Below are 15,296 nucleotides of genomic sequence, written 5' to 3'. Positions count from 1 at the left end.
GGTCCACCGACTGGTAAAGCAGCATTTTTTAGCACACTCACCATCCATTAGATTTTGTGTATATATACAGCTTATTCTAGTCCAATTTGCTGAACAGTGACAACAGCAAAACATCCTATTCATCACTCTTTTTATGCACTTCCACCTATTTTTGATCGTTGAAATGTTGCCATCATTTTGTTTCTTCATAATACAGGTGTTCTTGCGTGTCAGTATTTGCCATTTAGTGTTAAGTTGTATCTCGTATCTGATGACTCAAAGGCCCTGTTCCGTCTCGCTGGCAGCCTATGCTTCAGCCCCCATCTCCCATGTACTAGCAGCCTCATTAGAGAGATGAAGCCTTAGTGTAATGAGAGAGCATGAATGCAGGTCGCACTGTGTCAGCTGTGACTTCCACTGCTAAACAAAACACACACGCACAAACAAAAAGAAAAAAAAAACAAGCTATGACTGCCAGGATGTTGTGTGCTGAAGAAAAGACAAAACTAGGCCATCTGTGCTTGAGCTGCAATCACCGGCATTATATTATATTAACAGTAAATTCTCTCACCATCCCTCATTCTTTCTCCTCTCTCTTCCCCCTGCAGGAGTTATGGTCAGTAAGGAGGCAGGCCGCTGCACTCTGTCAAGCTCAGAGTCTGACTCGGAGTCTGGTGGTCCTTCGTTGGAGCGGAGCGGAGCAGACGCGGTGCGCAAGCGAAACAAAGCCCTGCAGGTGCGCTTTAAAGACATCTGCGAGGCGCAGAATGAGGTCGCCCACCGAGGTGCAAGGGACCGCTCTGTTTCCTGCAAGGTCATCCACCGGAGGTACATGACCATGCCTGCACGCCGCTCCATCCCAAATGTCACCAAGAGCACGGGAGTGCAAACCTCACCCGACTTGAAGAAGCGCTACCAGACTTTCCCCTTCGAGCGCAAGAAGGGAAATGTCATCAAACACACTGCTCTGGTTGAGAACCACCCAGATCAAAACAATGGCTTTCTGAGTGATGTGAAGGATGGGAAGCGGGGCGCAAGGTGTGACGGGCATGTGCAGCAAACCCGAGTGTTGCTTCACACTACGCCACAGTGCAGCGATGCTAAGGACTTATGCGCCGGGCCGGACTGCTCGGATGGAAAACTCTGCCCTGATCTGTCAGATGCAGCTTTGAATCAGTCAGATGCCAATGTCCCAGGGAGTGGGGCCAAGCACAAGGGATTATCTAGTGAGAGCAAGGCAGGAGTAGGACAACAGCCCAACTGTGCCTCCTCAACCACACCGACTCAACCTCTGCCGGTCAGGGGTGACTGTTCGAAGATTTCCGGCCCTATTGCATGGACGTCTTTGACTCAAGTGGAGTGCCCGGAGAGTCCCTCAGGGAGCTGTGCTCGCAAAAAAGACACGGCGCAGCTGAATGGACTGCAGACACAGTCTCAGGCTTTGCCTCATTCGGCGAGCTGCGCTTCCCAAGCTCACATACAGGCCCATTGTCACAGTAGCCAAAACTCGGGCCCCACAGAGACCCAGCAGCAGGGCACTAGGGGGCAGCTGATTGCTCTCCCGGGGGTCGATGGGAACGTGAAAGCAAGGCTTCAAGCGATGGAGACTCTGATCAGCTCGAGTCAAGAAACCATCAAAGTGCTGCTGGGGGTCATTCAGGAACTGGAAAGAGGAGAAGCACAGCGAGAAGGGTGAGTCATCAGTTTTTTATGTAACACTTTTACTATTCATCACTGTATTTATGCAGCTTTGTGTTGCAGACTTGTTTTCTCAATGTGAACAAAGATAGAAACAATACCCAAAATAAAAAGGCTACTGAACCTCTATTTCTTGCAAGAATATGCCACTTAGTAATCATAAATGAGAAAACAATGTTAAATATCTACAAGACATTTCCTATATTTAAGTTTGAAGGGTATGGTTATGTTTAGGGGTTAGATTTAGGTTCCGGGAGAAAGGTTTGGGTTGTGGTGATGAGTAATTCCAATGCACCAGTATGTATGTTCATACATTCATTTATAAATTTTCCTTCGGCTTTGTCTCCAATCTCTCAGAGGTCGCCATAGCGGAATGAACCGCCATATGTTCATGCTGTAAAATCAAATTACTTGCAAGAATGTGAGTAGTACCACATGTAAATGTTTACAATATACAGCTGTCACACTGTTTTTAAAGCGTAACTGTGACTAGAATACACCAATGTGTACACCAACATTTTTATAGGATTAACGCCAACATCATAAATGTAAAATATATTTAGTATAATATTTTAGCATTAAAAATCACACCTAAACAAAGGTCATTTAAATGTTAATTAAAATATATAGTGTTGAATGATGATACTGTATGCAATATTAAGAAATAAGTAAAAATAAAAACACTAAAATTGGTTGTTAACCAATATGTTACTGATGTGCACCCCTAACTGAAATCAACTCAAGTTAAACAGTGTGTGGCACATTTAGAAAGTTAGTGAAACTGAAATATATGCTGCTCTTTTCGTTATTATTTTGACATACAGTTGAAGTCAGATTTATTATCCCCCTTTTGAATCTTTTTTCTTTTTTAAATATTTCCCAAATGATGTTTAACAGAGCAAGGAAATTTTCACAGTATGTCTGATAATACATTTTCTTCTGGAGAAAGTCTTATTTGTTTTATTTCGACTAGAATACAAGCAGTTTTTTAATTTTTAAAAACATTTTTAGGTTAAAATTATTAGCCCCTTTAAGCAATTTTTTTCGATAGTCTACAGAACAAACCATCATTATACAATAACTTACAGTACCTAATTACCCTAACCTGCCTAGTTAAACTAATTAACCTAGTTAAGCCTTTAAATGTCACTTTAAGCTGTATAGAAGTGTCTTGAGAAATATCTAGTCAAATATTATTTACTGTCATCATGGCAAAGATAAAATAAATCAGTTATTAGAAATTAGTTATTAAAACTATTATGTTTAGAAATGTGTTAAAAAAATCTCTCCGTTAAACAGCAATTGGAGAAAAAAATAAACGGGATGAATAATTCAGGGGGTCTAATAATTCTGACTTCAACTGTATAATAAAAAAATGAAAAAATACACTGTTTAAAAAATTACTAGAATTGATTTTCATTTAATCCTAACATTAGCTGAAGAATACAATTCCTTTAACGATCTGTATTTACTTTTAAATACTTTAAAATTTTCCTTTTCAAATTATCTGTATTCATGGCAATCAACAGGGCTCCACAAATGCACTCCACAGATAATAAGTTATAAATAATACACTATGCAATATTTTTTGTGGCCTGGTGATGGTACCAAAATACAGTTTAAATCATTTACAGTATGATGTTGACACTTTACTCTTTCCATTGTGAGCATTTATGTGTCTGAATGTGTGTACATGCAGTTGTTTTTGGAAATGATAAAAAAAGTACTTAGAGAGAACTCAATCAGGTTTTCCCTAATCCAAATGAATTCAATTAAATAAAGCTTTAAATGTAAATTAAACTGTCTCACCTACTTTCCAGAATGAACATGTTGAACATCCAGAAGAACACTGACATTTGCTCTGGGATTAATTAAACGTAACATCATTTAATTTAGGTATTGTTTCAGTTCACTGTAGTGTTGCTATAAGTTCATAGTGAAAGTTCAGTTCACGTATCCTAATGTTATATCTGAACGGTAAATTCAGATGACACTTTTCAGTTGATTATTAATAATTTGCCTTCATTAATGCTCTGCAGTTTTTAATACTGCAACATGGGAAATGCATTGCCAAAATTCATTCCAAGCCAGTTGAGTAAGATATTGTTAGCATGTTTTGTGCACAGTTTGTTATTGACAATCAAAGCATTCACATAAATCTCTAACTCATTCCTTTGAGAAATGACGCTGCTCTGTCTTATCTGCAGTAGCTAAATGGGACAGGGCTTTGCTAAGTGTCATTTCATTGTTCATATTCATTGTTCAAAGCTTGAAGAATAATGTTTGTTTGTGCAAAGTGCTAAAGCTACTCTTCTGCTCCACTATACGTCATTTAGCAGACAAGGTCGACAAAACATTTCTAAAATGATCCGCCATACCTGATTTATGAATCACAGGCAGGTGTGAAGTCAGCAGGCAATATGTATTGAATTTCAACAGCTTGAATATTTTAATTTCACTGCATTTAGGTATGAACGGGCACTGTGAACAACATGCACATCCATTTATAACATCTGTTTAAGGCTTTTAAATGCACTTCAGCTCTATTTCCATCTCAGCATCCATTGTAAGTGCCAAAAAATTCTGGGTTATGGGCTGTGGTGCCTGTTGAAACTGGAACCTGGGAAGCAAATGAGGTGAAAAGACGCTTCGGTGCCTTTTGAAAGTCACTTGCACAAGCAACACAGGGACACTTGAATGTCAGATGTCATCCTGCATTCCCTAATACCTGATGCTCTGTAGGCACAGAGCCAGCCTCACTTTCTCTGTGCTTCTGACGGGCCGCCCTGTGAGCGGAAAAAGCTCGATACAATCAGTGCTCCTCATGTTTAATAATGCCTCTCCATTAAGTGGACGTCTCTTCTGGTTGGGATGCGGGAAGCTTTAGAAGTGCCTGCCTCAGCTGTTGGCCGGACGGGACGTGACAGTTTATTTAGTAAGGTCGATAAGAGCAGCTTCTGGAGATATTAGCAGCTCTTAATCCCTGGTAGACATCCAATAGGAATGTTAGGAGTTGTATGTTTTTTATACATATGCACTACCCCTCAAATGTCTGTGGAATGAAAATATGTATATATATACATGTTTTTTTCAGCAAAACCACATCAGGTGTGTCAAAAATGACAGTAAAGATGTGTGTGATCTTTATATTTATTAAAGAATCCTGAAAAATAATTGTATCACTGTTTCCACAAGAATATTAAGAAGCACAACGGTTATTCACTGATATTCATTAAGCATATTCATTAAGCTTATTCATTCATTCATTTATTCTTTCATTTTCCTTTCCCTTAGCTCCTTTATTCATCAGGGGTTGCCACAGCGTAATGAACCGCCAACTTATCCAGCACATGTTTTCAGTAGTGGAAAGAGTATCTCAAGAAAAGTCAATACTCAAGTAAAAGTGCCATTACTTGGCCAAAACTGTAGTGAAAGTAGAGGAAAAGCATCTGTTGTAAATATTACTCAAAAATTATTACTCATATGAGTAAAAAGTAGTCCTGTTAAAACTACTCAAGAGTAGTGAGTATTATGCTGTGAACGGCTGATGTGTTTACATTACATGTGTAAATGTAACATTTTGTAGTGGTTTTAGTGTCTGTTTAAGGCCATTTAGCCATGTTTTTTAGTCATCATACAGTATGCTGTACATCCTTCATCTTCTCATCTGTGTCTAAACAGTCTCTGAGTTTGTGCGTGTAAAGAATTTGGACATCTTCTTGATTCTAAACACTTTGCTGCATTTATAATGTGCCCATGTTTCGAGGTTGTTACTTTCTATGTGCGGTTTGATTAGCTGGGAATCACAGGACTTATTTTTCCACTTTATCAATCCCTGTTGACAAGAATAAAATAGTGAATAATAATAAAGTAGTGACTGCAGGTTGAAGGAAAATAATAGAGTAAAGTACCAACACAACACTAAAAATGTACTTCAAGAGTTCACATTTAGCTAATGATTGATTATAAAGTGAGTTTGGCATGCTGTCCCGGGAGAAAGCTCTGACCTCATAAGATCCCTGAGCCCGGGGCTCCTCCCTCCTGTTTGCAGGGCAAGAGGGGAGTTTGAGCTCAGCTAGGTCTCGAGAACTCCTGCCCCTTTGTTTAGAGCTGATGACATATCATAATTTGCTATGTAGAGATATACTGCTGGTTTAGAGTTCGACTATACTGTTAATTTAGATTGATCAATTCACTTATGACTGTGGGGAAACCAGAGAACCCGGGGGAAACCCACGCGAGCACGGGAAGAACATGTAAACTATGCACAAAAATGACAGCTGTCCTGTTAAGAGTTTGAACCAGTGACGTTCTCGCTGTGAGACAACAGTACTAACCACTGGGCCACCTTGCCGCCCAATAGAGGGAAAGGTGGAGGAGTAGGGGTGGAAGGGGCGATTCTTCTGGGTGAAGATAACTGTAGAGAGTGATTATTTATAGTGAGTTAGGAGTCATCTGATTGGTGAATCATGCATTAGTTAATGCAGAACCAGCCGTGATCAATTATAATCACGTGCTCCTTTTGAAATTAGTTTATAAATAAACTTCACTTAAGGAAAAGTAAAAGTATCCATTCTTAATACTACTTAGTAAGATACAATTCCTGAGAAAAAGCTACTCATTTACTGTAATTTGAGTATTTGTAATTTGTTAATTTACACCACAGCATTGTTTTACACAGTGGATGCACTTCCAGCTGCAACCCAGTACTGGGAAACACCCATACATACTCATTCAGACACAAACACTACGACCAATTTAGCTTATTCAATTCACCTGTAGCGCATGTCTTTGGACTGTGGGGGAAACCGGAGCACCCAGAGGAAACCCACACCAACACGGGGAGAACATGCAAACTCCCAGTGGCCCAGTGGTTAGTACTGTTGCCTCACAGCAAGAACGTCGCTGGTTCAAATGCTTAACAGGCCAGCTGTCTTTTCTGTGCGTAGTTTACATGTTCTTCCCATGCTCGCGTGGGTTGCGGCTGCAAGGGCATCCGCTGGGTAAAACGTTTGCTGGATAAGTTGCCGGTTCATTCCGTTGTGGTTAATGAAGGACCTAAGCCGAAAAGAAAATTAACCAATGAATGAATAACCATGACATATTCATGCACTGTAGTCCATGTTCTAAGTGTCAATATCTTTGCCCTTTGATGTTTAAAGGTGCTACAGATATTGAGATCTATTGTTACCGTATTTAAAAAAAAAAAAATGTAAATATTTTTAGGATTTTTTGACCTTTATTATAATAGGACAGTAGAGTTTTTAGACATGAAAGCATTGGGAGCAGACAGAGATGAAGGGCAAAGGACCTCAAGCTGGGAATCGAACTCGGGTCGCCGTGAGCATGTCGTTGCTATATATCAGCGCACAAAACCACTAGGCTATTGGCGCCGACTTGTTACCATATTTTTGGACATTTTTGATATAGAATTTCTGATAACCTGTTGCTCTGGATCAGTGTTTCCCAACCCTGTTCCTGGAGGCACACCAACAGAACATATTTCTCCCCTATCTCACCCATTTACTTCAGGTTTGGAGTCTCTTCTAATGTTCTGGTGAGTTGATTCAGGTGTGTTGGATAAAGGAGAGCTTGAAAATGTGTACTGTTTGTGTGCCTTCAGGAACAGGGTTGGGAAACACTGCTCTAGATGATACATGGAGGCCTTTATACAACGAAATGATCAGTCTGTGCAAAGATCCCAACATTAACTGCTACAGTATTAACGTTTTTCCACAGCCTCTGTAAAAGGTCCTGAGTGTTCAAGGCAGTTAGAATGCACGTAATAAATAGGTGCAGATTAGATTATTCTTCAAAAACCTGAGACGGTCTGAGACTCATTTATAAACAGACTTTTAGTAATATTTAACAGCTTTTTTTTTCTTTTTGGGTACTTTTCATATTTCTGGATAATTTCGATGAAATTACACCTTAAAACTATCCTAACCCAGAGATCCACTGCAAACTGACACTGGAGAAAAGTTCTTGAAGATGGCAACAGTTGCTAAGGAAGGATTGGTTGGCATTTTTAGACCGCTCAGCAAGAGGTCAATTATGGTCTAGTTCTAAATGGATCCACTTTACGTCCACCATATCATTCCCCGTTTAATATGGTAGACATCTTGTCAGCAGCAGATAGGTGCATTTGAGTATATCTCACCTTAAAAATTCCTTGAAATGAGTCAAATTGGCCACTCAGAGCAGGTCTAAAACCACCAGTCTCAGCACTTAAGGTCCTCCAGGCATTGCTTTGGGCAGGTAATGGCCCTCAAGCCAAGCGCACTGTCTACAGAAAGCCGGACTTCTTTCTAATCCCGAGCCAGAAGTGAGAGAAGCGGGGTGCATTTTCAGAGCATGAACCCACCACTCAAACAGCCTCAATTAGTAGCGCCTCATCAGGCAGCCCTTTTATCTTCCAAGGGAGAAAGTGCGTCTTTTTTTTTGTGTGTATGTGTAGCTCCACAATGAGTGTGGGGTCTATTATTAGAGGCTGGACCTCAGCACCTGCACTCCCACATTCTAGGTGTCATCAGAGCAGCTGAGCACAGAAGCGATGAGTGGCTCAGTGTGGGCATATGAAAGCCCAACCGGTCTCCCTAGGTTAAACCAGCCAGAGCCAAGGTTTTGATGTTCCTCTCTGTCTGAGAGCAGCGACAACAAAGAGCAAACAAAGCTTCTGCATGCTGCTGACAGCCAGGGTGGGCAGAGCTTAAAATGCCAAGCACTCGGGAGCCCTGGCATGGATGTCTTTGGAGCGCCGGGGTAGAGACTTCAGGTGTTACGCCAGCTTTTAATGCTGATAGAGTCATGCCTAGCCTGGAAATTTATCCAGTTAAGGAGGTTTTCAGAGTTGAAAATACTACAAGAGCGCACTCTATTATCTGTGCACTTATGATTCCAGCAGGATTTAGGGCATTTTTGGGTGCTTTTCAGTTGGAGTTTTTTTTTGTGGTGGAAGAAATACATAAATTAATCCAAAATATTAAATGTCATAATATACAGTAGGCTATTATTTACTCAGTACACTAGGTCAGCGGTTCAGGATTTTTTTTTGCCTGAGACTCCCTTTTCCCTTGGGAAATATTGTAAGGCCTCCTCCACATTTAATGATATTATTGCTCGGTCACATTTTATTTTGATGATCCGTTTGTTGAATTAAGTTACATCTACATGCCAATGAATTCTTATTAGATTATAAGTAGACTGTAAGGTTGGGGTTGGGTTAGGGTTAATGTAAATTGACATGTACTTGAAAAGTTTTTTATAGTCCGTTAAATGTCTGTTGAAGGAGCAGTATCAGCAGATATTAAGTAGACAGTCTACTAATACTCAACTGGATCATCAAAAGAAAGGGTTTATACTTTTTTAAGTTTACGTTTTAACTTATGTTTGCAGTAAGGATGACAATAAATGTTGTTTTCAAACAAACGGTATGCTTATTACTATATCTAGATATAAAAGCGAAACATCAGTAGGCCAGTTGTATGTTGTATTTGTATTGCATGTTATTTTGTTATTTGTTATGCTTTATCAGTCATTGTAGGGCTGCGCGTTTTGGGGAAAACATGAAATTGCGAATTTTTTTATTATTTTTTTATTGTTTATTTATTTTTATTTATTTTAATTTTATTTATTAAATTTTTTTTATTATTTTTTTTATGTGATTAAGATTTGATTTACGACTTAATTCAAGCTTCAAGTTGATTTGAATTTATTTAAAGCTTCAGCTCAATAATCTGTAAGCCATGGCAACCATTCTGCGACAGCTCTTAAAAATGACCTGTTTTTGGTCTGTGTCTGTGACTTTGAAACCAAAATATTCCCATATTACAAATGCTGTTTGCAGAACGAAAGTGTGCTCACTCAATTGGACCCAGTCAGATCACAGGATTTCGGCATGATTTCCTTGGCGTGGGGTGTTGTGGGGAGTCGTAAACATCAAATAGACATTGTGACATAAGATTCAATCGTTTCTTCTTGTGTAATGTGGCATAGTTTACGACAACCAATGCCATGTCTGCGATGCCTCGCAGAAAGTCTAGCAGGTTTAATTTTCTATCAAATTTCCATCTGAAATTTTCATCTAAAATTAACATTTTTCTCAGGCTCCTATGTTTAGGTTCAGCAATTTGACTTTTATGGCAATGAATAGATTATTTTCATCTCTTTTAACATGAAATAACTAAACATTAACATAAGGGGCTAAGAAAAAGCGCAGAAGAAAATTTTTGCATCTGAACTCTTTATATATACATATATACTTTATATTGCAGCCTCTTGCGATGAAATAATTGCAACGTTTCAAATTGCGATTGCAATTCGATTTCGATTAATTGCACAGCCCTAAATCAATGTGAGGATTGCTGCTGGCAGTGAGTAATAATTTGTTCAATATGTGGAGAGATCTTTGACAGAAGATGGCAAGAAGCATATCCTCCTCAAGTCGCGCACAAAGCTCATCCCTCACGTCTTCTGATATTGTTGCAATGCAACATTTGATATTGTCGTATTAATTGATAATGGTGTCTTGGCCAGTTGTTTTGATTCATCCTCTCCAAATAATTCCTTGACAATCTCTGTTGCGCATGGCAAAGTTTCTGCAATTGTATGCCCTTTTTTAGTTTGGCGTTTTTTTTTTTCCGGTGACTGTGTACGATATTTTTTAATTTTCTTGTCAGTAGTTGTGATGTCCCTGTTCTAATTTGAGGTGTGTGTCAATTCTTTTGCCTTGCGCTCAAAAAATGCTCTGGGCTTGTCACGGTATTGGGGGTGAGTTGTCTGCAAATGTCTTATTAATTTGGACGACCTCATGCATTCGTTAGCAAAAACTTTGGTGCATGTAACGCACTGTGGCTAGATCAAAAACATTTTGCTTCGAGAAAATGGAAGAAAACCTTAGTTAAGGTAACTATCTTGGTATTTCCTGCATTTCGTGTTTCCAATATTGCCTGCGCTGCGACCCTGAAATGTTTGGAGCTTCCTCACCTGGGTCCAGTATGCTTGGGTCCGCCACCCCCCTGTCGGGAACCGCTGCACTTGGTAACACTTTACAATAATGGACAAAACATGAACAAACAATTCATAATACATTTATTACGTTATTTATTTTCTTTTGTTAATGTTAGTTCATGTTTTTTAAGTGAAATAACATTAGTTCATGTTAACTTAATGTGCATTTACTAATGTTAACAAACACCACTTTGGATTTCATGTATGCATTAGTTAATGTTGAATTATGATTAATGAAAGCTTTACATGATTATTTGGAACCAGATTACAAGGGGTTAAAATTACGTTTGAAGGATGATGGCATTGTTATTTATTTAAACATAGATTTTAAAGGCCTATTAGTAAAAATGCTTGACCTTAGCATTTTTTGTTGTACTACATGCTAGTAGTGACTGTTCAAAAATGAGAGGGAAAAACACTTCTTGTGTTTTTTGTTTACCCTGGAAGTTTGCATGCCTGTAACCCAAGTAAGATTAACGATATACCATATTAATATTCTTTTATATTTTGGTTATTAACACATCTTTTGGGGATCTTCATTTTTAATGTCTTATGTGGTTTAATTCCAGATAAGTGTGATCTTAATGCAGCAGGTTATACCACACATATAACTCCCTGTAGCTTCAGATTCTGAAATGAACAAATTTCCATCCTCCAAACATGCTTAAAGCTGATTCAAATATAGAATCTCATAGCCAGTCTATTGAGGGCACGTTAATGTGCCTCAGCATGGCCATTTCAGGGTATTTTTGGCACTCTGACAGGTTTATGCAATTGTTTGGATAGAGGGAAGCAAGCTACATTTCTAGCTTCAACATTATTTATTTTTCAGACATTCGCCTTTAAATACAGTGAATATCAGCTTATTCACGGTGGCCCACACTTGGAGTTCGGCCAAGGAAATTGGGGATAAGGAACTGAATAGAGATCTGAAAATATATGTGACTGAACCATAAATGACCTTAAAAGAAGAAGTCTCCAAAAGGAAAGTTTAATAAACAGAAGCTTATATACTATTAATATTAATTATGCCTGTTCAATAACAAACCTTAAAAAAAATTCTAGTTTCAACATAATTTGTTCTTCAGCCATTTCACTTTAAACAAAAATAACATATGTTGCCAAAATTTGGAAAACAAGTTTCTTTTAATTTGTGTGTTGACACTTGGCAGGTTTGGCTAATTAAAATGAGGTGCAGTTGGTCTGTTAGTATGGTTAGTTTGAATAAGCTTAAACTCTGCTGCCTGACTCTTGGCGCACAGCAAACAAGCATACAAAGATTGCTGAAAAGATGGGTCTTGGCCTGCTTGGTTCACTTTGACTGAAAAATGAATGCAACAATCTAAAGGCATCACATTATAAAACCTTTTTGCTTTCTTTTTTGAAATCTTTAGGTTCAGAGTTAAACATGACATAACTTTACCAGGACCAAACATAAAATAATTGTCTTTTTTGGTCTAGACCAAGAGAACTGAATTACAAGTGTTAACCCTTATGTACTGTTGGGGATGTTTTCATCCACTCTGGGGTGATTTTGTTTCTTCATTTAGCCATAATTTTGTCTGTGTTTCACCTGGCAGAATGATTTTTGGTGACACATCTTATTTTGACACATTTTGAGAAAATTCTTTGAAAAAAAAAACAAAAACTAAACAATACACTAATTTATTACCCATTTGTTATGTTAAGCATGATAACATCCACAGAATTAAACTGCTGTAAAAATGCATCGATTAATATTTTTGCATAAATCTGTTAATAAACCTCAGTCCTGATCAAAGCTACTAATTTGCTTAGAAAATTACAAGATTGTAACTCTTTAATTTCCAAATTCATAAAAGATATTACTGATTTGCTGAAAAAGCAATCAAACAAAATTACATATTTTTATTATAGAAAGTAATTGTGGATTGGATTTTTTTTTACCTTTTATCAAAGTCTTAGACATATGAAACAACATTGCCTTTGACGCATTGTTTTTGATTGAATTAAATTTTTTTTCTCCCTAATTTACTATTGGTGGCTGTTTTTGCCCCATTGTCTTCCATTATAATTAAATTTTTTAGATTGCAAAACTATGACAGTTAGCATGGGCCGGTATAAGCTTCTGACGGTATGATAACCTTAGAAAAAAAATATCACGGTATCACGGTATTGAGATTACTGCTCTAAAATATATTCTTTTTAAATGTCTGGGTAAAAAAATAAAAAGTTTTTCCTCTTTGAACACAATATATTTTATTTTGAAAAACATGTTGGGCTAATTAATGAAAATGAGTCATTGACTCATGCTGTATTTGTTTCAAAAACAAAGTTTCTTTGCAATTTAAAACGGCATTTTTGAATATCTTTTCTGCTGGAGATTCTGTTGTCCTAAAAGTAAAAGTAAATAAAAAAATCTTTTTTAGGAACCTTAGGAGTGGTATAGTAGAACATTTTTAAAACCTCGACTTTCCAAACCATGGTATACCTTGAAAACGGTTATCGTCCCATGCCTAGGCACCACTAACCATTTAATAAAAGCTTTGTTTTTGGATTTTTATGGAGTTTAACAGCAAATTAAAGTGTGTGTCTGAGTGTTTGTGAGAGTGACCTTTGCGCACTTACTGTGATATGTCTGAGAAAATTTAAATATGCATCTCGGCTCTCAGTACTACATGGAGTAAACAAAAACAAAGACTGTGTGTTTATGCAACATCAAATGTGCTTATAATGGGAGTCAATAGGGAAAAAACAGCCACCAACAGTAAATTGGGGAGAAAAGATGAAAATCTAACAATGCATCAAAAGTCAATGTTGTTACTAATTGTTCACATGTCCAAGACTGTGATAAAAGGTAAATAAAATCCAGTCCACAATTACTTTTTACATTAAGAATACATCAATTTGTGTTTTTTTTTCACCAAATCAGCGACATCATTTGTGAACTTGGTAATTAAAGAGTTACAATCCTGTAACTTTCTAAACAATTTAGTAGTATCTAAATTTAGTATCCCTAACATAACAAAAGGGTTGTCAATTTGAACAGTGCATGAGGTTTAACACACCTTAATACACTATTTAAGGCCATATTGAGATACCAACTCAATCCGTTAATTAAATTCAATAAAAGTAAAATATAATTTACACATAACATATTCAAATATTTTTACGGAGACATTTGCAAGATCCCAGGAAAGAATAAATGAAGATTTTGTGTTGCTTTGCTAAATTTACTGATGTCTCAAATTAGCAACAATATATCATATTCTCCCCAAGTATACTTTAACACATTTTGTTCCACTCACCGAGTTCATTTCACCATTATATTAAATGATAGCAGCTTTTTAATGCAGTGCTTTCCAAGGACAGAGTCACTGGGTGATGTATCCAAATGGAGATCCAGCCGCCTGAACTGCTTTTTAATCATTACCACGACTGGCTCATTAGTGTGTCAATGACTACCATGGTCTATCCAGACGGCAACAGATTGTCAGTGTCTGGATGGCAATGGGATTTCGCAAAGCATGATCTGCTATGGTTTGAAGGCATTTGGATTCTTTTGCACTTACTTCATTTCCAAGCATTCACAATACATGAAAATGCAATTAAGGAACAGCCAGTGATGCTTATTAGACACACCAAAATACTCTGAACACCTTAGCAACTACCTAGCAACATCCAGGCATATGAAGAAAGTTTTAAATGGATGACCATGAGGGAAAGAATTGTAATGATTTAAATGATTCTGCAATACTTGTTTTTGGGCAGGAAATATTCATTTATTGGCAATTGATTGTATGACATTTTTGATTACTTTTAAAAGATGCATAAATGCAACTGGCCTAAACAGTATACGCTACGCAATGTCAAAAAACATATTATGGTAATGATTAAAAAATTATTAAACAGCTTACAAGATCATTAGTGCTCATCTTCCCTCCATTCAGGTCATTTTCCTTTTTCGTTGCTCCATCAAAGCCACCAGTATTGTTAAAGACTCCACCCATCCATTCCACAGTCTCTTCCAGCTCTTGCTACATGGAGGGAAGTATTGGTTTTTTAGAGCCTGATTGGCTAATCTACTTAATAGTTTCTGTTAGAACTTAATATTTATATCACCTTATCCGCCTCTGATATATTATTTACAATCCCAGCTCCCAAAATCAGGACCCCCATCCTCTTCTCCCCACCAAAACACAACACATACCTCAAAACATATTGCGGTTTTAAGTGGTGAGTGGGCTTGACAAACCACCTGTAGAAAAAAACAGTCTTTTGTCTCTCTATGTACCAGATACTTTCTTACAATCTCTACATATTATCTCCAGAAAAACATTGTACATTTCTGAGTGTGCTTCACATAGGTGAGTGGGCCTGACAAACCACTTGTAAAACCACTCTTCGCTCTATACGCACTAAAAACTTTTCGTAAACTCTATCTTACAAGGACTCAATAAGTTAAACAATGTTTATTTGTGAATGTAGCAAAAAATATTGCACAATATAGTTTCTGTTTAAGGTAAAGTACTTGCACAGTCTGTAGTTGAGTATTTTTGGTATATGTATAGTTAGATTACCACTCCAGTATGTTGTTTATGCACAGTATACTGTAAGTTAAAACATTGCTC

At 37.6% G+C, this 15,296-nt stretch overlaps 1 protein-coding gene across 1 annotated transcript in view; it reads left to right on the top strand.

Moving 5' to 3' along the window:
* insyn2ab (inhibitory synaptic factor 2Ab) overlaps window positions 1–15,296 on the top strand; it is an 84,354-nt gene that overhangs the window by 21,814 nt on the left and 47,244 nt on the right. The window contains exon 2 of the mRNA XM_056477777.1: window positions 588–1,671. Within this exon, the coding sequence (XP_056333752.1) occupies window positions 593–1,671 (1,079 nt within the window). The 5' untranslated portion in view covers window positions 588–592. The remainder of the gene's footprint in view (window positions 1–587; window positions 1,672–15,296) is intronic.

This window comes from Danio aesculapii, chromosome 17, assembly GCF_903798145.1.
Source record: "Danio aesculapii chromosome 17, fDanAes4.1, whole genome shotgun sequence".
Classification (NCBI taxonomy): Eukaryota; Metazoa; Chordata; class Actinopteri; order Cypriniformes; family Danionidae; genus Danio; species Danio aesculapii.
Note: the sequence above shows the minus strand (reverse complement) of the source record. Positions and strands in the feature narration are given on the sequence as shown.